The sequence below is a fragment of the Triturus cristatus genome, chromosome 4_2 (genome assembly GCF_964204655.1).
Source record: "Triturus cristatus chromosome 4_2, aTriCri1.1, whole genome shotgun sequence".
Classification (NCBI taxonomy): domain Eukaryota; kingdom Metazoa; phylum Chordata; class Amphibia; order Caudata; family Salamandridae; genus Triturus; species Triturus cristatus.
Window position 1 is genome coordinate 678,652,560 of NC_140586.1, and position 27,291 is coordinate 678,679,850.

Here is a 27,291-nt window from a genome sequence, read left to right on the forward strand (position 1 = left end):
TGGCTCATCTATTATGGAAAAATAAATCAATAGATTAATATCACGGCAGTGCTTAATCCTACACAATCTATTGGGAACCATATACAGGGCTGTACTAAACTGATTTCTAACAGTGAAGTTCCTCCAGTTATAGCCGAGATCATGCATTACCATCTGCACCACTCTACTGTCTCAGGCAAGACTATGCTCATGGGCAGATGGTTCAGAAGTTGTGAGAGGCTATACTCATCACCGCGTGGAACTCGATCTAGAGGTCCGAACAGCCACTGCTGGCCTGACCTCCGCCGACCAGGAGGGCCATCACTGCTGGAGTCAGGTACTGTAGCAGACCTGACCCTCCGAGACTATACTCTGAACCTTGTGCTGGGCGAGACAACTGCCACGGTTCTCCTGTGAAAGAAGAGTCAAGCTGTAAGGGCGAAAGTTCAACCCTCATGCACTGCACAGCCACACTACTGCAAGCAACAACCAGTTAAATCGTGGAGCTTAGTCTGCACCAGGAGATAAGAGAATGAGGTGCGCGGGTGAGCCCCTTGACGACACAAGGCAGGTCCTGGCCATGCACTGCCAGGCACAGCCTTAGGACTTTGCATACACGCTAGATTAGTGTGACACCAGTGCAAAAATAAAAATCAGGATACCAGTTTCATTTGTAGTTGACAACTCAGGGAAGGGGTATCCAACCATTTACCATGCCCTGGACCTTCTGGTCCCAACAGTGCGCAAAAGCTCTATTTATTTAGTAATATCTTTCTTTTGTGATGTTTTTCTTCGTTATTTGGGGTTCACTGTCAACATGGATAATGGAAAGCTTAGGGGATTATTTGCTCAGAAAGCTGTAAACCTGATCAGGGGCAGTGTCCATAGTTAAATGCTACAGCTGGTGCCCAAAACATTATGATGTGTCTTCTAGAAGCTGTAACATTAATTTGCAAATCCCATACTCCCCCACCCCCCTCCAGCCTAACTTTTCCTTTGTGCTTAAATGTTCCTGGTCCAGTCCCCAAGAAATAAAATTAACAGACACTTGGCTGGTATTAAGTGATCTCACGTCCTCATTACGTGCAATGACGTCTTACCACATACTTTAAGTCTGGAACGCCCCTGTAGATCAATTGTGGAAAAACCTCTGAAGTTCCTCCAAGAAAATTTGAAATGAGACTGAAGCTTCCAAACAACAATATAGACACTGAAATTACACTTTTTTAATTATTGGCCACATCACACTTGTTAGGACAGTACAAACTTGAATTTCTCTACATTTCCATGGCCTTAAAAGAGTTAAAAAGTAAAGTACAAAAACAGAGCAGTAGTTTAAGGAATTTAGTTTCTCACACACATAAGGAAAAGAGCTGTACAATCTCATTAGCATGGACCACTTGATATTTATACAGCATCTAGACAAAGAATAACAATACCTAAACAGAATCCAGGTTCCATAAACCATGTCCCTTTAAACATGCGGTAGACCAGTTTAAAGAACCAATCATGAAAATTGGACAGTTACATCAGCTATAAAGAAGTTTTACATTTTATGCCGTACTTCGTGTGATGCAAAATCTGACACTGTGCTTACATTCTATATTTCTTAAGACTATAAGTTCATAATCGATGTTGACTTCAAAATATAATGTACAAAATAGCTACAAATGAAACCCACGTGTGCAATAAAGGGTGTAAAGGAAAGACGTTTCTTTGAGTGCCACAAAGCATCACCACAAGTTTATTAAGTCCAATTGTAGTTGGGTACCTTTCCTTCAAGCAAAAAAAGAATCCCGTTTCATTTAAAACCAAAAAGCAAGAACCTCTGAAATTTAAAGTCTCTGCGTCCTCATTTTCTTGGATATAGTTTATCTGGCACTATCAAATTTGTTCGGAAACTGTTGCTTCCTCGTCGCTTTTATAATGAGAAAGGAATAAATGCTCGATCTGCGTCAGGAATTCTTCAGCAATGAAGCAGTTAGTCACAGTGTCCAAGGTTTTTCGCAGGCAGGCCAAAAGCTATACAAAAAAAATATAACATTTATAGAGCATATCTTAATTCACATTTTAAAAGTACATTTCTGGAGTAACAATGGGTAGGAAATAAGACCTTTGTTCCTAATTGTGCCTGAGAGGAGAAAGCCATCTTGGTGCTGAGTTCTGAACATCTCTAAAACTCACACTGGAACAATAGGGCTTCATGGATACAATTATTTTTGGAATTGGGGATGGCTCAGACCACTGATATTTATTTCTGCTTTGTAAAGAAAAGACAATTTGCATGCACATAAAGATGGCATCTGTTGAGTAGTAAGTATGTAGCACATGTATGATTACATTCACAAAGTAGTTAACAATTCTGGTACTCACCCTGATGAACACCTGGGGCCGTATTACACAGTGTACCCACGCACACTGGCGTCTCTCCAGGCCTGGATATCTGGTTCGTACTGCCTGTGAACGTATATAGTGTTCCCCACCTTGATGCTTTACACACCAGCATAGGATGTAACATCTGCACATGCTTTGTGTGCAGTGTAACTGTGCCATTTTCATGTCTGCCAGTATTTGAATGCCAGAATGCAATTAAAGATGTTACCCATTCTTAGAATCACTTTGATGGACCCTGGTATTAAATGCTGGTTTCAAATGTCAAACAATTGTTTTCCTCTCCTTGATCTCTTTGCTCTCTAAATATACTAGGGCAATCCACATTATAGATGATGAATGTTCTTGGAAAACTTCAGAAAGGCGACCATCTCAATATAGAACTGCGTAGGCACCATTGGAATACACTTTGGATGTGTTCGGAACATCGGTTTGAACTCTGAAGAGCTAAACGACCCTTCTTTTAAATAGCTAGAACAGTGCCTGTGTGCATGCTTGACCTTATTTTAACAGTAAATGAAGCCTTACATTACCTTAATGTTAGATCCAGCTTGAGAGGGAGGCATCACGTGATGTCACTGCATTACATTCTTAAGATGCATCGACTTTGTTTACCTAAGACAGCGTTCCAAATATTGCTCTTGTGAATGGTCTGATTATTCTCTCCAAAAACAGGAGAAGTTATAGTTTGTTGTCTCCTTTATCATACAATGCCTTCAAGTGCACCTTCAAGGAAGGATGCCCTCAAGCCAGATTCACAGAACATAATGTAGGATAAAATAGGATCTGATAGTGAAGAAATGTTAAAAAATTTACATCTTTTTCCTTGCACCAGACATTGAAGAGCTGCCATTTTATGCCTATTTTTCTATAGATTTTACCCAAAACTTGGTGTGCCTATCCGGGAAGTCCCTACACTCTATGATCAGAGAAACCAAACTGTCACATCAGAGAAGCTGTTTGATGGAGTATTTGCTCACTTTCCCTGGTGAGCAGCAACTCAGATTGCAGGGGTCTTGTACTGCCATGCCCATCAGTTGGCTAAGCAGAACTGCCTGGCTCATTACTGAGGCAGTATAATAAGCAAGTTCACCCTCAAACTGATGATTCTGAGATCAAATGAATTCGGGGACCATTCAAGAGATTTGTTTTGTCAATAATTTATTCAGAAATTGTCCAACAGGACCTCCACACTACTGTCATCTTTCCTACTGGGAAAGAGTTACAAGATTTCTTTACTGCTTTGCATCTTTTCCAATTTTACTTTTCTTGGGAGAATTTGTAAAATTAATCTGCAACTTCTATTGACACTTGCATTACTTTTTTCCTGTAGAGTTTGATACAGGTGTCAGCATAAATGTCAAAGTATGTTCATGCTTTCATTCACTTATCTGTGAATTTGCTTTTCCATTTGTTTTCTAAAGATATTGGGAGATCCTTGCCCCCAGTGTTGTGCAAAATGCAGGGAAGAAGTTCATCTGGAAGACCAGAATTTTCTTTCGAGTGGGACCTCTGTTGCCCGTGTTTCTTAGTGACCGTATACTTTCCACTGTATGACTGCCCTCTTTGATTGCGCGTTCTTCTTTAGCTGTGTTAGACCTGGCATCATTGGCATGAGTCTCTCCTCCATTTTTTTCTGTTTGCCTCCTCTGTTTACGATGTTTTTGCTGGATTATTGCTTTGGGCACTGTGCCACTGCTGATCAGTGCCACAGTGCAAGTGCTCCCTATGTTAAATTGTTACATTGATTGGTGTTACCATGATTGGCTTGGTTGACTTACTGTTCAGACCCTAGTCTAGTGCACTGCGTGTGCCAAGGGCGTGTAAGTTAACTGCTGCTGGTGGGCTTGCAGCACTGGTTGTGCCACCCACAGAAGCAGCGTGCAAAATGTGTCTCAGGCCTGCCACCGCGGCGCCTGCGTGCAGTCCCTGACTGCCATGTCGACTTGGTAAGGAAACCTACTTACCAGTCTCTAAACCTTCACTTTGCCACATTTCAGACACCTCTATGGTAGGCCCTAGGGCAGGGTGCATTGTTGGTAAAAGGTAGGTCATGCCCTGATGTGTGTGGCATGACCTAATAGTGAATCACAGCCATTTTCGTTTTTCACTATTGAAGGGCTACCTGCCTCCAATAGGCCAGACTGGGCAGACTGATTATTAACTCCATTATAATCTATCTGACTCAGGGAGCATGGTAGCAAGTCGAGTTTAGTATCCCTGAACTCAGAATTTAATAACACACCCTTTAGGATGGATGGTTTTTAAATTCTATGTTTGAAAATAGCACTTTTAGAAAGTGGCTATTTTCTTGTCCAACGATCTACCGGTCTCTGCTGGTTTGGTGTGTGTGTCAGGGGCTGGGTGGCTCCAGAGGTCTGAGTGAGTCAGTGTGGGGTGAATGGGGCGTTTACACGTAGAGTGAGGGAAGAGTAGCCTGCCCTGCCTGACACAATACTGGCTCCGCTTCCTGCTGGGCGACTGATAGCCCTGCTCCTGCCAGTGACAATACTGGCTCCGCCTCCTGCTGGGCGGCTGAGGACTCTGCCCTGCTCAGTGAATAGGCCAGGTGCCTCTGCCTGGCAACACCCACAACAAACCTGAGATGGTGGGAATCTCCCTGCTTGGACAAAGGGAACAAAGGGAAAAAGGGGTATAAGAGAAGGACCCCTGAACCAAGAACTCAGATCACTTCTGACAAGGAAACCTGTACCAAGGACAAGAAGCCTGCTGATCTAAGGACTTGCCTCCCCTTTCTGCCAGAGTGCTGTTTTGCTGTGGAGGAACCTGAAAGCTGCTTCTTTATTTTTGCCAAGGAACAAGGAGAGAGGAACTTGGTGTGTACTCTCTGAACACTTGCTAGGAAATCTCCAAGGACTGGAAGAGTGCCAGTCTCCTGCTGAAGTCACAGGGCCAAAGGACTTCACCATCTACTGAATTGCTGAATTGCGGGAAAGTGTTGTTCCCAGTACACAAGGGAAAATCTGCAGTCTCGACGCCAGCAGCAACGCCAGTGAGCAGTGGGTATCGGCCCCGGCTCCAAGTGACCCCGTCTCGACGCCGGTATCGACGCCAGTGAGGAGTGAGTATCGGCTCTACCTCCAAGCGACCCCGTCCCGACGCCGCTGCTGATCGCATCGACTCGACGCCCTTCTCGACGCCGTGGGCGCTGCTCCGGCCCGACATCCCTCGACGCCGCTGCGGATTGACCCGACTCCGAGGCACGACCTCGACGCCGACATCTCGACGCCGTGGATCATCGTTTTTTCGTTTCTCAAGGTACTGTACTTGGGGGGTCTGTTGCGACTCCAGGCTCGACGTAGCGCTCCTCGCGGTCGACGCCGAACCTTGGGAATCTTGTAGACTCGACGTCGTGTGACTCCTGTGGGGGTTACATTGTTGCCAAAGAACTGTGCTCAGAAGAATACTTTGCTAAAGAACTATTTGCCAAGAAGAAACCTTACTTGAACTATTATTTTTCCTTCCAAAGAGTATTTATTAAGACTGTGGTATATTTTTGTCGTTATTTGGTCTTGTGCTAAGCCTTATATAAAGATACTATTTTTATAATAACTTCTGTGTCGTGTCCATCTGTAGTGTATTCACTTTATTACTGTATGTGGTCATAAATGCTTAACACACTGCCTCTGAGATAAGCCTGTCTGCTCTGCCAAGCTACCAAGGGGGTAGCAGGGGTTATCTGAGTGTGTAATCCCCTTGCCCTGACTAGAGTTGGTTGGTCCCTATTTGTCAGAAGTGTATACCTCTGCCAACTAGAGACCGCCGGTTCTAACAAGCTGGATTTAAAGAAGGTGGATATTCCTGTAATTTGGGATAAACGTGATCTTACCAGAGCATCTCTTGTTTCATCTTTCTCTTTATATCGTTTTTGTTTCTCTGAAAAAGGTTCGCTGTGTGAGTTTTCGTCCTTGGAAACGAGGGTGCCCTCTATAACCATAATGTCAAGCATCAACTCCAGTTCTTCAGCCGGGGGAAACGTTCTTAATAAATAATGTCTAAACGGCTGATTTTGAACTCCGACTCTCTGGTATTTTTTCATCAACTGGCTCTTTGTCATTTTGTGAATATGGTCAATGAAACCCTAGATGACGGAACCAACGCAGATGGAATCATATTTATGCACAGGCTTATTCGGGTTACTGGTGAAGCCCTTGATGGACAAGTATGATAAGTGTATTTTTCAAGGTCGCCTGTTACTATAATGATGATGTCATCAGTAAATCCTTCACCAACAATGAGACTTTTTTTTTAAAGAAGTTTCTTGAGTGGTAGATGGCCCTGTTGTGGATTGCTGCTAAGGCTCTTATTGCTGGAGGCAACCTTGAGAATTTCTGCTAAAAGCATGGCACAAGTAACTATCTTTCACCCTTGTCCCATGTCGAATTCTCCTCCGGTTTCATTCTTTCCCTTTTGGAAGAATCACAGTATCCGTCCTATGAATTTCCTTGTGAAGATCAATGGCCTCTTCTGTTGTCTCCCCCACTTCAAAGAGACAGGCTGATATAAGTACTGGACCTCCAATATCCCCAAACTAGTTCACTTGGGGGTCCTGAGGAGACTCTGCAACTAAGAGGAGCTACGCTGCCAGGAGGGACTGACACTTTGTCACTAGCGCTGCTGTTTTGGCCTGCTGCAAGCTGATTGCTGTGTTGTCAGGAGGGCATGCCACTTTGCACTGTGCTCTGCTGTATTGGCCTGCTGCTTGCTTCCTCTGCAGTGAGGGAGAACTCTCCAAGGACTTGTTGGCTTACCCCAGTTTATCCACCGAGGTCCCTGGGACATGAAGGACCTTCTGTTTACACTGCCTTCTAATTGTGTGCGCCATGCTACAGGAGCGTGTCCGGAACACATTCAAGAAGGCATCGAGTGCACCGCACTCACCCTGTGTTCACCTGTTGCCCCAAGCGCTCCTTGTCTTCCGACCGTGCTCTCCCTCCCCGAACTGTAGTGGAGTGGGGCGCTTCTTGACTCAGTGTCCCCAGAAGCCGCACTCTCACCTTATGTGGCAGCGCAGTGCCAGCAATAAATCCAGTGCCTACGCCGAGAGGAATTCGGCTCCAGCCAGCGCAGTGGAACCAAGCGCCGCCGCCCCTCTCCCACCCGTTGCCGTGATAAGACCGCCAGAGTCAGCAACGTTGTCATCGCCGCTCGAGATCAGCTGCGTGACTCGTCATGCAATCACCATAATCAAGGGAACGCCACATCGGAGGATAGCACTACTGAAGACTGACGCCAGCCCCGCTGCCTCGGTACAAGTACCAGCTGGATGAAATATGGACGGAGGTGGGCCCTGACAGTTTACGACTGGTCCGAGGTCATGTGTGACCGGACTCCTGTGTAACTGTGGCAGACTCAAGTGGTCCCTGGGGTGTGCGGTGCTTCTTGCAAGCAGCGGGAGCGTACCTCGTTTCACTGGTGACTGGGCCCAAGTGGAGCCATTGATAAAGATCTAGTGACCCGATTTACTCTGGGGCATGATGAGTTTCTCTCAAGCGTTGGGAGTGTACCTTGTTTTTCCCCTCTTGACTGGGCCTGAGTGAATCCTATTCCTATCCTGTGCCCCAGCAGTCACTGTTTGGAATATAGTGTGATGTTCTGAAAACACAGAGTATTGATCGCTCTTCTGTCGAGGGCATTACCATAATTACCTCCATAGAAGCGCACTGGTTTCTAGATACCCATAATCTATACGTAACTAAATGTTAAAGTACTCTCTCTTTTTAACAAGTGAATGATATAATATTGATTGGATTTTTGTCGTTTGGTCATGACTATATAAGAGAAAGTTTTTTCTATTTTTCTTTATTGGTGTGGAGTCTTGTTTGTGGAGTGTTTCACTGTGTTACTGTACAGAGGTGTTGCAGAAATACTGTATACATTGCCTCTTTGATATGTCTGCCTGCTCTGCGCCAAGCTACTAGAGGGTGAGTACAGGTTATCTTATGTGTATTTGACTTGCCCGGACTAGAATGGTGGTATCTGCCTGGCTTAGGTGCATACCCTAGCAAACCCCAATTCTAACAAGTAGTTATGTTTTTGTGGTCTTTCAGATCAACCAGTAACCGATGCCTTCCTTTGAAGTAAAGCTAATGTTATTATAAGCCACGTGAAGTAGAAATGTCTATTCTCCTTGAAAGAAAGAACATGCTGGCATGATAACTGCTTCAGCATGTCTTGTATACCTGTATATCCTGCCTACTTGTCGTGTCAACAGAGCTCTTTATCAGGGAACCACTGCGGCCAACTCTTACCGCCACTTTCTAAGGCTGGGTAGGCAAGTTATGTAACATGGCTTATCTCTGAACTCTCTATATTGATAAATAAAATATTTGGGCATGCATGAGGTAACTCTGACAGAATCAACATTTCTGCTTTTGAAGTGTTTTGCTAAATTTGAAATATGAGTGCGGCTTGACTTGAGCTAAAAAGAGACTGTACTACTTATACTTTCCTGTCATAAGAATATCTTAATGAGGGTCATGTAGCGTGTGCAATATCCCTTAAGATAACTTCCAGTTTTATAGGATGTTTTATCACCCAGTTATGTTATTTACATTTCATTTAACATACCTTACTGGATACAACTAGACTGGCTGTATTTACAAATGGTCAAAGGTGTAGCCAAAATCGAAATGAGGGCCAGGTAAAGTGGAAATTCCTAGGGTTGCAGCAGAATCTAAACAATTTTCCCATAGAGTACCACCAAAATGAACTGCCAGAAGGAGTTAAAATGGTGTGTAGGGGGACTACTAAAACTACTAACCATTGGCCTCCAAAGTCCCAGTAATATCACACAGAAGTCTAGCAACTAAATAGGGGGAGAAGCTGCGTGTGTCCATGTTGAAAAAATACATCAGGTTGAGTAAAGACCTTTCTTTATGAGGTGTTGACAGACAGCTTGCCCTTTCAGTCATCTTCAATGACCCTCCCATACTCACTGAGAGATTGTGGAGATAAAAAATGTGAAATTTACAAAGATGTCTAGAACAAAGCTGAAGGTTCGTAGAGTTAAATCTTAACAATAATCTCTTATCAACCAAATAGTCCTGGGTGATGAGGAAATTCTTAAGATGAGCAAGAGCCTGAATACACACCATCGGTACCAAATTCAGCTCAATCAATAAGACCTTATTTTGGTACTGGCTCACTCAATCTTAGTCTTCACTACAACTACAGATCTGAGGTACTGATGGGGGTGTTCTCACCCTGATGTGAAAATATGAATTCTGGAGTTTATGCACGTAGAATATTCAACACCTGCACTAGTAAAATCAACATTCGTTGATTTTATTTTGAATGCTCAAAACTGTGAACTGACTTTTGTCTCGATGGAAACCAATAACTAAAATAAATGTATTACTGAAGTTTAATGAAAATTGCAGGGTTTTTCATTGGAATGACAAGGTGAAACAGCTGGGGCCGTTTTACAAAAAGTGCCCCTGGGGCGCAACGGGTGTGCAAGTCTGTTTTGTGCTCACCCGGGGCACTTTGGTATTTTAAAAGGGGCAACAGATGCTTTTGTGGCCCCTTCTGTAATATTGATAGCTCTGGCACACATGTAGCGCCAGTGCGATCTCTATAGAGGGCATTCCCTCATTTGTGTGGGGCGTGGCCCCATGCCAAGGTGGGAATCATTCTGACTCTGCGCCCAAGCCATATTAGAGGGCAGAGCCAAACATGCCTTCATAAGGCGCACTGACAGTGTGCCACAAAAAAGGTGGTGCACTGTCAGTGTGTCTCCTGAGGGCAGCCCTGTCAAGGGATGAGAGGGGGTTCTCAGGACCCCTAAACATCCCCTTACAGGTGCAGTCACTCAGTACGCCCATCTGCAAGGGGATCTCTAATCCCTCTTGAAAGTGCAGGCAGATTGTCACCTGCACTGTGAAACACTGAATGTCTTTGAAGCAGCCACTCTGTATTTCACTTGAAATAGCTTCCACCAGGGAAGCACGAGTTCGCAGCAGCCCTGTTGGCAGTGCATTCACCATAATAGAACGCGCTTTCCCTGTTTGTGCCCGACGCACCCGTTTGAAGGCGCGCCGTAGCACCCTTACTGTAATACAGGCCCTGGTGCATCGCCATCGGAGATCTTTCTACAACCTAAAGCCTGGCTAGACACTCTGTCACCACTACTCACATTCCTGGTAAGTTACCAGAAAGCACACACTGTTAACATATGCGCATACAAATAGGTGGTGATAATTTGTAGATATGTCTAGGTCATTCAATGGAGTTGTTGAAATGTGATGCAAAACAGATTAAAACTGGCTCTGGCTCTCACAGTGAGCAAATCTAGGTGCCTCATATTACATATCATCACAAAAACTAGAAGTATCTGGCCCTTCAAAGGCTTGGAAAGTGCTAAACAGGGCCGGACTGGGACCCAAAACCGGCCCTGGCAAACTCCTCTGCCGCCGCCCTGGGGGTGAGGAGGGGGGTGCGGCCGAGTTGTCGGATATGGCTGATTTCAGACTATTTTGTTACAGGGGGCCAATATTGCCGGCCCCCGGTATCAAAGATGGCCTCCCAGGGCCTAAAACAATCCCCACCCTGGCGGCCTACCAGGAAAATGCCCAGTGCCCGCTACGGCAATCAGGCCCTGGTGCTAAAGCTAGTAATCTGGCATAACACAAAGTGATTGTCAAATCTAAAGAGAAGTTAAGTAGTGATCGTAATAGTTCTGAGTGACAGTCAGCAGGAAAATATTTAAGGACTTAGCACAATTGCCACATACATGTAAAAGTTCGATCAATGATAACCCCAATCTGGAAGTGGGGCACTGATATCCACACCTACATCACACACAGGTTTTTGTTTTTATATTTGTATTAATTTATGTATTTATTCTGACACAAACTCTATATAACACCAAAAAAAGCAGAAGGTAATGGATTATACATATGGAAATTGAGAAGGTGACAGAGACCCGGCAGCAGGCTTGGGTCCAAAAGCAACAATGTTACCAGAATGGACATTTAAATAGACATACGTTTTGTCTGTCCTTCTGCAAAATGTTCTAGAGGCATTCTCTTGAATTCTAGTGGACGGGGATAAAGACTGAGAAGACAAAGAACAGGTCCTTTTCGCCATCCAGATACTAGACTTCAGATATTGTGACGGAGATTTGATGTCTATTTCAGATGGTGTGACTAAACTTGATTTCAGATGGTGTGATGGAGCATTGATTGGGACTTCAGATGGTGTGATGGAGCAATGATCTGGACTTCAGATGGTGTGATGGAGCATTGATTGGGACTTCAGATGGTGTGATGGAGCAATGATCTGGACTTCAGATGGTGTGATGGAGCATTGATCTGGACTTCAGATGGTGTGATGGAGCATTGATCTGAACTTCGGATGGTGGGATGGAGCACTGATCTTGACTTCAGATGTTGTTATGGGGCATTGATCTGGACTTCGGATGGTGGGATGGAGCTCTGATGTTGATAGATTTAAAGACACCTAGTACTTAACTGTACATTGGCACGCTGGATTAAAGATTAGGATGCCTACTATTATGGCCCTTCCCACAGGCTATCCAATATCCTTATTTGGTGAAAAGTTAGTGTTTTGTGATTGCCTTCATTTTCTCATGTTATGCTGCAGTTAAAATAAAAAGCAGTGTCTTCCTTGAAGTCTTTCACAAAGAATGATTATACCTCAGTGTCATTAGTCGAAAAGGCTCTGGTAAATCAGACTAACATTTACTCAAAATGTGCATTAATCATCGAAGATAAAACACCTTATACACCGCCCCCCTACACATCATAGTTCTAGTGTGTATCACAAAGGGTGGCGTAAGCTGCGTGATGAGGACTGGGATATGTCTAATCATATTTCAAAAATGGAATAAGACTATGTTCTGAATTTTATAGAGCTGTATAACACGTTGATAGATAACCAAAATGTAAATGGAAAACCAAAGCAAAGTGCTTTGAGTACATCCAACACAAGTGATAAAATTATGACTATTCTAGGACATGCTGTACAGGTTTCAAATGTTCTACTTTCACCTATTTATTTTTGAAATGTTAATGCCCAGTTGGAGGTCATTCGGCAGAGACACCAAGTACTGGGTTAGAAGAAAACACAAACTCTTTGCATTACAACAAACAAAAATTTGCTAGCAAAACATTTTTTCCTACATACTTACTTTCTGTAAACAGGTTAGGCCAGAATCTCGTCGAAAGATTTTATTCATTGGAACGCAGCTACAGTAAAAAATGACAAAATACAAAGAAAAAGCACACTTATTATAGGAAATTTGCAAAGTGATATTTGTCGTTAACGTTGCATCACTTTGAAAAGTGATATTTGTCATTAACGTTTGCATGTAAACGTAAAAAATATACACACCAACATAGAAATTATACAGATACCAGAGTAAATACCTCTGGAAAACAATGTAAAACAGTATGAACATTAGCATAGACCATAGGTCTTGCTTGCTTTTTCAATTATTAGCCAGAAATTTGTTAAATGAAGGATACATGTGATAACTACTCTATTTATTTCAAATTAGGAATGTATACCTAGTACAATAGAATAACTGCGTTGCTCCTGCTATATGTAAGGATATTGTGTTTTCACAGGCACTGCGCTCCGGGCCACATTGACTTACGCTTATCCACGTATGTATGAACTTACGATCTCACCAAGTACTGGCTCACAACAGTTCACTCATTCTAGCGCCTCATGACCCTCACTGATGTACTCACTCAACTGCCTCATAATGTAACCTTCATACCACCTCAATTAATACCACCTCACTTAAGACCCTCATGCACTCAATCAATGTCTCACAAAGAACCCACTCATAGCAGCTCACCAAGACCCTCACTCGTGTAAACACTCAGCCTGTACTCAGTGTCCCACTAAGCACCTACTTAAAGCAACCCATCCATGACATTCACTCATTCACCCACTAACACACTTGCATTCACTCTCTGTCTTAATATGCATACCCTGACACTACCTCAAGCTTGACCCTCACTTGTGCACTTAAAGCTATGCACCCACACTCACCCTTCTTCCGTGCATCCACTCTGATCAGTTACGCCAACACCCGACTCATTCTCACTCATTCATTCATTTACTCACAAGCTCATGCACCCACTCACACTCACTCAACGCACATAAGCACACGAAAAATGGACCTGTGAAAAAAACATGCTGGCTGGACGCTAATGTGTGCAGAGAAAACAGGCCGGAATGCGAAATAAACATGGATGTATCGATGCAGGAACAGATTCCGTGGTCCTGTACCATTCCAAGAACTGCAGCTCATAATCTGTAGAAATGTTCTCAGCCCGAATTTACCGAGCTTTGGGCCACATGTACAAAAATGCTTACCGAATCTCAATTAGAAAACTGCAATTCCCAATGTACAAAAGAATGATTTCCTAAATAGAAATTTCTAATGGATTTGCAAATCGACTATCTCCTGAAAATTAATGAAATAGGTCACAATTTGCGACCCACTAGGAATTGCAGCAATCACAGGGAAAGTGGCTTGCTGGGGTCAGCAAACTACCATATCAATGATTGCTTTTTAATGATGTTTTTTTTTTCCTTTTTAAAAAAAAAAATGCAGCCATTTTTCCTTAAAGAAAAACTGGATTGGTTTAAAAAACAGAAAATAAACCTTTAAGTTTCATTTTTTAAGAATAAGTAGTGGTCTGTGGGACCACTGCCTGATCTTAATAAATATCAGTTTCAACACTCACAAATGGGAAGGGGTCCCTGGTGGACCCTTCCCATTTGCAAATAGTTACCATTTCTTTGAGGTGTCAGTATAAAATGAATGTTTTCCAACCCTAATTCAGTCGCAAAACATTCATGCATACCGCTGAGATTCTGCATTTGGAAGGGACGCCCTGAACACACCTCTTCCAAATACTGAATCACTAAAAACAGAAAAACAGGGAATGTACCCGCCCTTTTAAGATCTTAAGGGGGGTAAGACAGGGCTGTGTCCTCGTGTCTTTCTTGTTTTCCATCTATACGAAGGGCGTGGGGAACGCCCTTCTGGGTGTAACCCCTGATCTCCCCGTGTCTGAGTCTATCCAGCTCCCAATTCTGGCGTATGCAGACGACGCAGTCCATATCGCCAGAACAGGGATAGGGCTGCGTCGCCTAATCACCACTTATGCTGCCTTCATGGATTCCCTTGACATGAAGGTTAACCAGTCAAAATCATTTGTAATTATTGCCAGGGGGGGAGGGGGATTCAAGGAAAACTATCACACCTCCACACAGAATCAGGGAAAATTGAGGTGGTGGAGTCGTTACCCTATCTTGGGGTGCTTTTTGATAAGAATCAAACGTGGTCTAGACTAATTGATGCAAGTGCCATGGGAATAGAAAGGAGTCAGGGAGCATTAAAAGCATTTACCTCCAGGATGGGCAGGAAACCTCTGGCCACTGTTAAGCAGATTTATCAAGCTAAAACGAAATCTGCGGCCACATATGGAGCGGGTGTTTGGGGTCTGGCACACCACGAACAACTCAAAATCATTGAAGATACGTTTTTTTAAATCCTTGGTCTCCCTTCCCCAATCAACATCTAATTTTATACTCCACACTGAGTTGAGCCTACCCCATATTACGGATTCAATTAGATTGGCTCCTTTGTTTCTATGGTTTTCAATTTTAGTGAAGGAAAACTCTCCCTTTAACTCAGAGTATAATAAAAGATTGCCTGAGCCTCGAAAATTATAAGAGAATCAGATGGATTAACTATGTCGAGCGAGAATTGACGGAGTTGGGGATGAAAGTATTGTTTACAGACCCGCTGTCTTGCAGATTAATGTCCAAGCAAAGACTGGTCCACACTTTATGCTGAAAGCCCAGTACATTTGTAGGGAGAACAACCACAGGAAGCAGTCTATTCTGGTTTATCAACCACATTTATCTACTTGGGCCGGGTTTATTCTACTACCTAGAGGAGGTTACAATACCACACCACAAATTTATATTACTCCGATTTCGGTTAAATTTGATCCCACTAATGCTGGGGTCCCATCGAAAACCTATAACCATTCGGACTTGATCAACTGTCCTTGTGACAAGTCCTCTGCCCAAACAAATCTTCATATACTGTTCTTTTGTGGTCACTATCGTAAAGAAAGGAAAAAGTACATTGTACCGATTTTAAAGAGCCATACTTTTGTCTAATGTAGGGTTGCACTATTCTTTTTAAAATCATTACCAGACCATCTAGTGTGCTTCTCCCTAACCTCATTTCTATGGGCTTGTAGAAAAAGGCGGAAGATCTTGGGATTATAAAACCTTTTAGGTAAATTTATTTAACTATTTATATTCTGCATTTCAAATTATATTTGATATGGCAGATTTTAATACTTATAAACTGAAACTTTGTAAGATTTTTAACTTCTTTCTATAAGAATCCAGACGAAATGGTTACCATATTTTATTTATGAGAATTGTTTTTCCCTTTTAAATTTGTTGTTTCTGTACTTTTATGTTCATACCTAAGAATGATCGAATAAAGTTGAAATTGAATTGAATCACTAAACACAAATTGTGATTCAGTAATGTTTTACCAAATCGCAATTTGTGCTTTGTAGATATAAAAAAGCATTTTTACAGCCAGAATCGGGCAATTCTGCGAATCAGGCCCACCATGAAATATGCTTTGTACGTATTTCCCTCTGTGTATCAGAAATTCCCAGACACAGGAATTGCTGCCTAATTACCAGGCCACTTGTATTCACCCAAAACTACTTCCATTATAATGTGAAGTATGTTCTGCTCGTGTGGAGCACTGACACGATTACAGAATCTCTGACCACATTCTTTTGTCCTCACGAAGAATGTCGTAAAGGACATTCAGGAGAAACAAATGCCATATGGGGGTGAAGTCCAAACCCGAGTTGCAAGCAGACAGTGGGAAAAACGTAATTTTCTTTCTTTTTCAGAAAGAAACATTGCATTTTGTTTGGACAATACAAACTTTTGTTTGGAGCAGGGGAAAAAAAGAATCAAGATTCCGAAAAATTGGTCGAGGCAGCTAATGTGTGATGTTGTATCTTGTGTAGTCCAGAGATCTTGGTCTGATGATATAGATATTGAGGCCTGAACGTGTACTGCAAAGAATCTGCAATACTTTTTTTCTGGTAAAGGGATCTGAAAATGGAATCAATTCAGAAGATTTAACTGTTAATTCCAACATCAGACGTGCTTCAGCACAGCCGCTGTTTTTTCGAACAGACTCTTCCAGACGGATTCCAGTGTGAGGCCAGTTTTGTGTAGCTCTTATCAATCAGTCAACCAAACATTTATAGAGCGCAGCAAATCCCCCATGAGGGTCTCCAGGCGCTGGAGCTGTGTGCTGCTGCGTGCATTCTAAAGTCCAGGTCTTTAGTTCTCTTTGGAATTGCTGGAGCAATGGTGCAGACCTGAGGTCCTGAGGTGCAGGGGGAAGTTGTTTCAAGTCTTGGCTGCCAGGTGTGAGAAGGAGAGTCCTCCACTGTTCTTCGACTGATCTGTGGGATGTCTGCGAGGGAGAGGAAAGCTAATAAAAGATGTATGGTCGATTGGTGTAGGGTCAGGCGTTTGTTGATGTATGTGGGTCCTGCTTTATGCAGGGCCTTGTAGGCGTAGGTCAGCATCTTGAACTGGCATCTCTTCTGAATCGGGAGCCAGTGTAGTTTCTTGAGATGTGGTGTGATGTAGGTTCTTCTGAGGAGGTAGAGTATGAATCTTGCCGATGAGTTCTGTATTGTCTGGAGTCTCTTCAGGAGGCATGCAATGATTCCTACATAGATCGTGTTTCCATAGTCCTATCTGCTAGTTATGAGGACCTACATGACTCTCCTTCTGGTGTCTGCCGGAAGCCACCTGAAAATCTTACGGAGCATCCGATGGGTGTGGAAGCAGGTGGATGAGACTGTGTTTACTTGTTTCTCCATGGGTAGCTAGCTATCCAGGATGATGCTGAGGTTTCTGGCGTGGTCTGTTGGGGTGGGGGTGCTGAGCTCCATGGGCCACCATGCGTCGGTCCATGGCAAGGTGTTGTTCCCAAAGATGAGGACTTCTGTTTTTTTCAGTGTTGAGTTTGAGACAGTTGTCCTTCATTCAGTCTGCGATGTTCATCATGCATCTGTGGAAGGTAGCTTTAGGGGTGAAGGGATCTTTGGAAAGTGTGAGGATGAGCTGTGTGTCAGCCACGTTGGAGAGGATATTGAATCCGTATGATCTGACGGGTTTGGCCAGGTGGTCAGTTATGTTCAAACTTTATAAGGGGATCAAGTTAAAACGTGGTGATTGTTACTGCACATATGACATAACAATGAATTATTTGCTTTAGGCTGAAATTACTTTTGACAGCTCAGGTGACATGCCCAAAATGTGTCCAGCAAGTCCTACATAAATGATCATTTGACATGGTGAAAATAGGACTTTTTTCAGGTGGATGAAAGCCCTATTGCTATGGACCCATGGCACAATAGAGGACGGTTTGCCATTTTTGGCGGGACCTGGGCACTAATTGTCGAACTACAAATGATTATGTAGATAAGTGTAGCTACCTTAGACAGAATCACTGTAAACAATCTTGGGATAGAGTTCAGGAACAGTGGTAGGTCTTATACGTAGAGTGGTGAGCTGCTATTACAAATCTTAGGTGTTATGTACAGGGGTGTGATTTTTTTTTAAATGATCTACTTGTCCACGGGAGAAAGTGCTACAGAAATGTACTTTTCCTGAAATGAAAATTTGACCAATCCCACCTACTATCTTAATCAGCAAAAATAATAATACATTTTTAAAAACTTTATTCGAATGCATTTAGACATCCATAAAAGTGCACAATATATAGCAGCACTAAACAGTTAAAAGCAACAAGCACCATTACATATTAAAACATTAATATGTGTAGTTTTAGATCAACAACAAGGTCCTGTGTGCACAAACAGCATGCTTTAAAAAAAAAAACAACAACATACAGAACAGCTTTACTTTGTAAGCAACCGTAAAAATCTAAAACCAGGTCTACATTGAACTATATTAAAACAATATTTATTTAACAGTCTAATATACTTAGCACCGAATTTACAAAAAAACCCATAAAATGGAGCATAGATTGGCCAGATTGTTCATCGCAGGGACAGGGCATGGATTCAAGATTTTTAACTTAACCAATAGCAAATGAAAGCAAATATTTCATAGTTCTCGATCTGAGAAGAGACGTCAAAGAGCATTCCCACCGGGTGCGAGCCAGCCTGATGTAACCAGTAGTGCAGTCAGATTCATGCAAATAGGTTTATTCGACCACAGTAGTCTTATCCTCCATATACCTCAGATGCCTCGCTTCCTCATGGTCATAAATTGCATTAGCGGCAACATTCTTATTAATACCTTCCCATATTAAAGGGTCAATAAAAATAGACTGCATCCCAATTTCGTAAAGTTCATCTTTTAGAAAAACAAGCTATAGAATTTAAAATCCCTTATCTAGGGAGAGACAATTCCTTATTTCCTAAGTTAAGGCAGCCTCGGGATTTCGCCAAATAGAAAGCCATAACAAAACTGGCCAAGCCCTAATCAAATCTGCTATGTAGGAAATCCCAAGTTCCTTATGACAAATGAAGTGCAAGGCTGAGATGGGAACAGATGAAAGTGTTCTTAGGAACCTATTTTCTTCACGCTAGATAGCCATACAATTTAAAGTCCACATACCGCTGCCCCATACATAGCAATGGATGCGCATTGAGAGCTATAAATTTGCAACATGGGGGCAAGAAAGACCCCATCCCCATCCTTTTGTTGTGGGAGACTAGACTGTGCCCCAATAGCCTGTGAAAGCTTAGTGCTGCGGAGAGCAATGTTAGGTGACCAAGATCCTTGGGCAGAAAAAGTCATATCCAGATAAGGGAAATTATTAACACTGATTGACCAATAAATAATTATTTAAACCGTTCCAATCATCATTCTATGTGTATACTGAGAAAAATTAGCACGAGTGACTGAGCGAAAGATACTGTATTGTTTTCCAATACGATACCTGAGGAATCAGGGTTGTCATGTTCAGTGGTTGCCAGAAACTACCAACACCACTGTAGAATACAAGGGGTGGTAGTGGTACTGTAGAGCTAGCTGGTCTAACGGCCGACTCATCCTGTGGGGGGTGTCCAGAGTCTGTCTGCACACCAAGCCCTCAGTTTAGGTCATCCAAAACGCCCAGGTCCTGGGGGGTCCTGGGAACTACACGACAACGTGTGTTAGAGAGCCACTGCTGGGGAAGAATGGTGAGTTGAGCCATTGTGTGGAATGCGAGCTTTTCTGCTGGACATCCCAGTTCCCCCGTGCCCCTCCCCATTATCTTGGAGAGGCCCGGTGGGCTGGGTTAGTCACTCAGTTCTTATCTGGGTTTAGCTGCACTAACTCTGCTAAGGGGACCCTTCTGCCTGGGTCATTCCCTCCCGGTCAGGAGTCAATTAAAATTCCTCTTTAGGGGATAGCACTGGTTGGTACAAGGGAAGGTGGTAAGTTATTCTGTGCATGCTTTGGTCAGGCATTGAACACGCCATGAATGGTTTGTGATTGGAGGTGTAATCAGGATGCAAAAGTAGCAGATCCTCTGATTAGATCAGCCTAACAATCGGAGCTGATAAGGGTCTGGCCTGAGTGGTCAGCTGTTGTTTAAGACTGGTCTGTGACTGAAGATGCGGCCACATCAGGTCTGTCCAAAGGAAGTCAGGCGCGACCCGCGGTGTGAAGGCAAGATAAGACACTTCCTCAGTGCGTCTGGAATTTGGGTAAGTTTTCTCTTTGGCTGATGGATTCTGCTGCTAAGGAATGTGCCAAGACCAGCTGTTTCTATAAGGCTTGATGAACTGGAGGTTTGAACAAGGAAATTGCAGACAGCTGCACAAGGAAGAAAGGAAGCTTGTAGCACATCAAGGGAGCTGGTGTGGAAAGGAAGCTTGGAGCCCATCAAGGGAGCCAGAGAAGGGGAAGCTCGATCCCAGTCCTGGAAGGTGAGATCGCTTTCCCTAAAATCCTCTCCTGCACTGTGGGAGCCTGTACAAGCAGTAGATGGGGAATTGAGGTCAATGAAATAGACCCCCACCCCTTCTTTTTTTTATATCTGGGGTATCAGGGCGAACTGGCACTCTGTCTGTCACTACCCTCCTACAGCTAAACTGTGGGAAGACATCAGGCACCTGTGATCAGATCCCTGACGCCACTAGAGAAGTGTCCTCACTCAGGAAGGGAGGGCACTTGTGTTGCTTTGGGTGGGGGTTATGGGGCTGATCAAGAACCTTTGACTTCACATCATATGCTAAAGCAATATCCTATCAATTCAAAGATTGGTATCAAGGCTCTAGTGAATGAGAGCAACCCTGTGCAACATGGTCTGTAAGATGCTATGTTAATTGTGTGTCTTCATGGCAACAGGTTTTTTTATAGTGCTTGGCGTATAGGAACTCCAATACTGTTTGGGGTCAGAACTGTGGCCCAGAGGGTTGTAGAGACACCTGGTTTTCACTGTTTATCCTAGTTTCATTTGCTGTATAATTCTCTTGTGTGCAATAAACGTACTTCTGTTTTATAAAAAGTGAAGCACTGACTGGACATTGATTTTATCAGCTTTTAGTACAGTTTGCCCTGTATTCTGAATGTCTAACCCCACCTCACCTCCTTGAGTAAGCCTTAGACTGCTCTGTCTCGCTGCCCTGAGAGATTCAAGTGCTGGAGAGGAGTACTTGGTTATCCAGTTTTGGAACCACTAGTACTGAGGCCCCAGGACACCAGTGGGGAACACTCCAGTTATTGTGATTGGAGCGCAGTAACTCCTGAGGGCACTGGTGCCCAGGAAGCCAGGTCTAACAACCACATTTAAATAAGTGTGATAATGCAAGATCAACAACCGAGGAAGTATAACACTGATAGCAAACCCAGGAAACAACTGTTTTGTCGGAGTTTACAACAACGGGCTTGTATCTCAAAATCTATGCAGTAAAATTCCAGGCATGGGGAAATGTGCTAGGCAAGCAGAAGACTCCCTTTCCAGCTCTCTTGAGCAGCACTCAGTGTAGTGTAAACTAATCTGTCGCTTTTCAGACTCTGAGGTGTGGCTCCAGTGTTTGTACATTATGACTGACTGAGGTCACTGAACCATTTTGTCCTACAGTGCACCAGTGTTTCAAAACCAGCCCAGATCAATGAGAGGGGAGTTCAAACTCACTTCCCATTCAATTCTTGACCTGTCTGCAGAGAATACGAGTAAGAGAGAAATATTTAGATCCATTGTTGAAAGTGGGTGCGGCATCATGATAGTGAGACGGTATAGAGTCATCAAAAGATAATCAGTGCAACAACATTGAGCAGACTAAATAGAGTTACCGGAAACAATGGACATTTATCGTCAACAGAGGGTTCTGCTTAGTTTTCTGGTCACCATGGGAATCAGTGGTTTAGTCATGGGTTTGCCATAGGTGACCATGATTCAAATTGTGTATTTAACTATGAATCTCCTTAAAAAGTGATGAGAAACGGTTACAAATTACAAAGACACATACTCTACCCACCAAATCACCCAAGGATTGTCGAACAGGAATGTAATAATGGAATAATAAACACACTGCAGTCACAGAATCACTCTTCACTTTCCGCAGCATATACACAACTCCAGTAGACTAACAGAGGCAGATGTTGAGAGAGGAGTGAATGCCAATCAAGCTGAAAATGATCCAACCTGCTGGAAAGAGAATATGCCTGGCGATCTGGGTAAAGACGGTGTCGCCACCGACCAGTACGCTAAAGGTTAACAGCCAGAAGTCACAATTCGTGTCGCTAGGGGTCCCCAAACTGTGCAGAAGGTTGGCATAAAAATACACAAGCTACAAAATTACACACCCCAGGCCGCACAGGCACTCCTTCGGCAAACACATTGTGCAAAGGCCTCTATTTCCTGTAGTCATTCCTCTGCGTAGACACGCACCGTCCAAAACAGACACATGCTCTGCCCTGCACACAAACACATCCTGCACAGACGCCCATCCATGCACAGCCATCCACTCTCCTGCACAGACGCTCTCCCTGTTGACAGAAACACTATCCTGGCTCAGGAATTCAAAGAACGTCCTAGTCCCAGGTACCTCAGAGAGCTGCGGAAAGGTTAGCAGCCCCGCGAGAGAAAACAAGTGGTGGAGAGGAATGAGCACAGTCAGTGGCCAGGGCACATGATGCACGTGAACACTGGACTTTTTGATGTATTTATAAATACAGTCTTGGGTGGGAAGGGAGAGAGGATCTTGAGGAAGGGGCGCATTTTTGTTTTCTCTTTCTTTCTCCTGATTGTTTTGTCCTGCCCATTGGATGGTTGCAGGCAGGTATTCGTTCTATTATTTGTGCAAAAATGAATAAAAAAAAAAAAAACTGATTCACAGTAATCAACATATAAGTAAAAAAATGTATTATTCACTTAGAAATGATAACGAGTTTACTGCAATAACCTTTATAAAGCCACCAAATGGGAACATTTGTTAAATCGAAGTAATTAAGAAAGCAAACCTAAAAATGCTTGGCTCTAGTGTGTACACAAAGGTTTATACCACTGGCGTAAGTAAGATGGAACTTTTTAACAGCGATGGGCGTTCGGGTAACAAACAATGTTTAGATTGATACATTAATGAATGGCCAGCAGAAAAATAACGCTCCGTAAATTAAGGTGCAGATTCAACTGAGAGGTAATGAGGAAACGCACAGAAAATATTCGACTGTTGTACCTCTTAATGAATGTCATGGAGGAGTAACTAACATTTATTTGCGATTAAAAGAGCAAAAATATTGAGGAAAACATGAACTGTACCTGCATATACCGGACTGCAATGTGCACACGGACTATGCAGTGAGTACATAATCCGTTTAAAAGTAAGATTAATATATCCGAAAGCATGCCAAAAATGCCCACCAAATGGCACAAAAGACTTAATAATGTATTTTTGTTGCTACTTTGACCTGTGATCACTAATTATAAAAACTTGAAGAAACTTCAGCAGATGGTGTTGTTCTTTTAGAAACATTTATAGCACTGTTATTGTGATTTTACAGTTCGGGGCCAGGAATGAATAACTTGCATAAGAAAAGAATAGGTGAAAACCCAAAGAGACTTCTCGGAAGAGTTGGAAGCCACCAGATCATCCGGTTGCTCTGAGCCCAGCTGACCCAGTAGGGGCACGGAAGCACTGTTCTGTGCTACTGTCAGAAGCCGACACACGATCCACAGGTCTTCTAGGATTCCAATTGCTGAAGCAGAACCATGTACTTCATGGAGGTTCTCCCAAGCACATGGTCCTCGGAGGAGCTCCTTCTTCAAATGAATGGATAAGTCTCTGGAACTGGACAAGGTCATCCTTGCAGCAGGAATGATGGACAATGCCATCCAGGATGATTCTGCCACAACTACCAAATTCCTCGCACACAAGTTTTCACCCACGAACAAAACCAAGCGTTGCCTGCAATGCGGATCCTCCTTCCTCGTGGATACAAGACTCAGAGATCTCAGCCAGACTGCAGTGCGGAAGAGGGTTTCACAAGCAAGAAAGGCTAGCTTGTGTGTCGGTCAACGGACAGGGGTCTGGGTTTGTGGACAGAAATCTGAAATCTATCTCTCATATGTGGTCATTTAGATAAACAGCATCTTTCTTAGCTGTTCTGGCATTGCGGAGTCCACAGCAAAAAGCTGGTGAAGATATTGGCAGCTGGGTTTGTATCTATTTGAGGACATTGCTGCACTAAAATCTAGGGCCAAATGTACAAATACCTGGCCGTAACATAACTGGCTGCAAATGGTGAACAGTCAATTTTTCCACCAGTAAATGTTTTTCAGACCCAAAATATGTACTAATGGGTTGGTTCTTAAAACTCAGAAGCACAGTGGGTCGCAATCCGACCTAACTCATGAATATTAATGAGGTAGATTGCGAATTGCAACTCGACGCTTAGAGGCCATCACAGGAATGATGCCTGTTGGGGTCAGCAGACCACCATGTCTGCGATTGCAGTACATTTTTTTTAATTCAGTCAGTTTTGTGAAGGTAACAGGTCTGTGTTTAAACAAGCTCTCTAGTTTTGCTGTTGACAGTTTGGATACAAGATGGCTGGGGTTCCACCCACTGCCAGCTCTTCAACAAACGTGTTTCTTCATTCACAAAGGTGAAGGGGGCCCCTTTGAGGTGTTAGTAATTTTTCAATTATTAGCATGTAGATTTGGTCACAAAACACTGATACTTAAAATTATGATTCGGTATTTGGAAGGGATAGACACCTATCAACTCACACAGTGCCAACGTGTGACTCACGATATGGCGCCAACGTGTGACTCACTATATGGCTCCAATGCTCGTTTTTCGAGACTTTGAACTGCTGACGTCCATTAAGGGGTGTGAAAACACCCCAGGACATCGGCACCAGCCTCAGCAAGATTTTATTTGTTTATTTTTGGGAGGAGGGGGCTTGGGATTCAAACGTGCCTCTTACGAACTTCTGGGCACTAGGGCCCGCCCCTTCCTCACATGATAAAGATTTGTGTTTAAGTTGGCAGGTATGGGGATGCCTAAAACATACCCCTTCCAGATACCGAATCGGTATCCACTCTGGGCAAAGTCAGAACTGAGTGGAAATAGGAATGAGTGTGCCTTGTTAACCATATTATTTTCTGCGTTCATGGAGCCTCTAAAACGTATTGATAAGAGTGAACAAGTTATACACAGCTTCAACATTCCCTCAGCAATGAAAAGTCTTTTTTATGCTCCAAGCAAATGAAATATGCCTACCAGTTCAAAGAGAAAGAATTTCTAAAAGTTGAAAGATTTCTGGAGCTTAATGGCGGTTCGTGTAATCCACATTCCTCTGTCTTGTGCCGCTCCTGGGTGAATCCTTATGTGCATATACCATGAAGGCTTGTACAATGCCTAATCTATGATTTGCTCCTCTACTGCACAGAGTGAACTTATACTCTGTTTTGCAATTCATACGCCTATTGGCTGGCTGTATAATCCTCATGCATACAGAATGCTCATCTGCCATTGCAAGGTGGCCTCCTTAGAGTATCCCATGTCCATATGTTCAACACCTATTCCTAAAGTTTGCTCCTCTGCTACTCTACGGTGAATTCCTCAGGCGTACCGTAAGGCTTGTGTAACTCCTAAACCTATCAGCTATGTATACAATTGCCCATTCCTATGGGTTGCTCTTCTCTTGCTCCTGGGTGGTCTCCTCAAGCGTATGGCGTGGCTTGTAGTATGATACCGATCACTATAGGCTGGTTGTATAATTCCTAATCCCGTGCAATGCTTTTCTGCTCCTCTTGGAAGGACCTTCCATAGTAGATTCCATGGTCGAGTCTATAATGCCCATTCCTATAGGATGCGGTCCATTCTTACAGGATGCTGCCTGCCGCTGTCCTCCAAGCACAAGCTGTGCTGGTTGGATAAATATCTATTCCTATGGGTTGCTTTGCTCTTCAGCCACTCCTGCTGGGCTCTAGAGCGTATACTCTAGTTGATAGAAGGTTGCACTACCAAGAGTTAGCAGTCTTCTCTAGGCACAGTTAATGATCGTCCAAAAGAGTGAGTCTAGTGAGTGAGTATTTCTAGCCTTTATGCATATGTATAGTTACATGCTTGCTGTGAGATAGTTCGGACAATCTGTGCCATTCATACACACCACCACCACATTTCCCCATATGCCACACTGGATTCACACACTTTCCATCCATTAGCACACTACCATCTAATGGTAAGTGTGCACTCTCTCTCTCTCTTTTTGCTTCAATTCCACGCCAAGCTGCACTGTCAAAACACAAAAAAGAATTACAATTTTTCTCCATACACATTGTATTTCAAGGATGCCCATTTAGCTTATCTGACTGATAGACACTCTTACTTACATAACAGAGCAGTGTGCTTCGCACCTGCAAATTCACTTCACCTAAGTTTACTACCATATTTCAAATCTCAGTTATAAATTATTTTTAATGGAAAATTGCAGTAGATGTTGGAAAATCCAAGGCTTATCACGACATGCTTACAAACTCATCAGAGAGCATGGGCAGATTCTACAGTTAAACATTACAAGTCATCTTGGTGCAGGGGAGTCAGGCAGTACTGCTGGTGTCTGGAACGGGGGTTTGATCCCATGGGTGCAGACATAGTGTGTATACCGATTTTTTTCTCAGAACAGGGGTAAGCAGGTTTGGCTTATCAGGCAATTACCGCCTGCAGATCAGATATTTCAGCAGGTCACTTTTCCTTCAATGTGATTCCATCAGTGTAGCATCCATTTGTATGTAGGTTGTTAAGAGGCATTCAGCAGAAAGGCCTTCTGAACCGATGTATTCCCAACTGGGGGATGTAAACGTGGTGCTTAGGTTATTGGACAAGACAACCATTTTTTATCCACGAAACAATTAACAGGTAAGTTGGAGTATTTGTTATGGTTCATCTTCTGTAAAGGAGTATCTGTAGTCTAGTTACTCCAGAGGGAGTATCTTTCATGTTTTCCAGAAACACAAAATCCCATACAAGAGCAGTACAAACACAGCACCCAAAATTGTGCACGGTGAGGAGAGCACAACTTACAATTGTGGCTATTATGGAGGAATTAAGACCTCTGGGTATGGCACAACTACTCATCGCTATAAACTAACAACTCAAATCATCTCATCCCCTACCACTGCACAATGAGTAATGTGGCTCATGGAGGAGGCAGGCACTGACTAGTCCATATTTGGTACATATTCCTCCAGGGGGGCTATGGCTTCTAAAGCCTTTTCTCTATGAAGCCATTTGGAGGACATCCTTAATGCAGCTGATTCTCAGATTCTACTTTAAAGAAATTTTATTTCAAACCAGTGACAGGGGTGGTTTT

General features: G+C 43.3%; 1 protein-coding gene across 4 annotated transcripts in view; it reads right to left on the reverse strand.

The window, feature by feature from the left end:
- Nucleotides 1–1,184: 1,184 nt before the first annotated feature.
- Nucleotides 1,185–27,291, reverse strand: part of MYSM1 (Myb like, SWIRM and MPN domains 1) — a 298,882-nt gene continuing 272,775 nt past the window's right edge. For all 4 annotated transcript variants that reach the window (XM_085602494.1, XM_085602497.1, XM_085602495.1 and 1 more), the window contains 2 exons: nucleotides 12,545–12,602; nucleotides 1,185–2,001 (listed from right to left, as the gene is read on the reverse strand). In XM_085602494.1, the coding sequence (XP_085458620.1) occupies nucleotides 1,864–2,001; nucleotides 12,545–12,602 (196 nt within the window). In that variant the 3' untranslated portion in view covers nucleotides 1,185–1,863. The remainder of the gene's footprint in view (nucleotides 2,002–12,544; nucleotides 12,603–27,291) is intronic.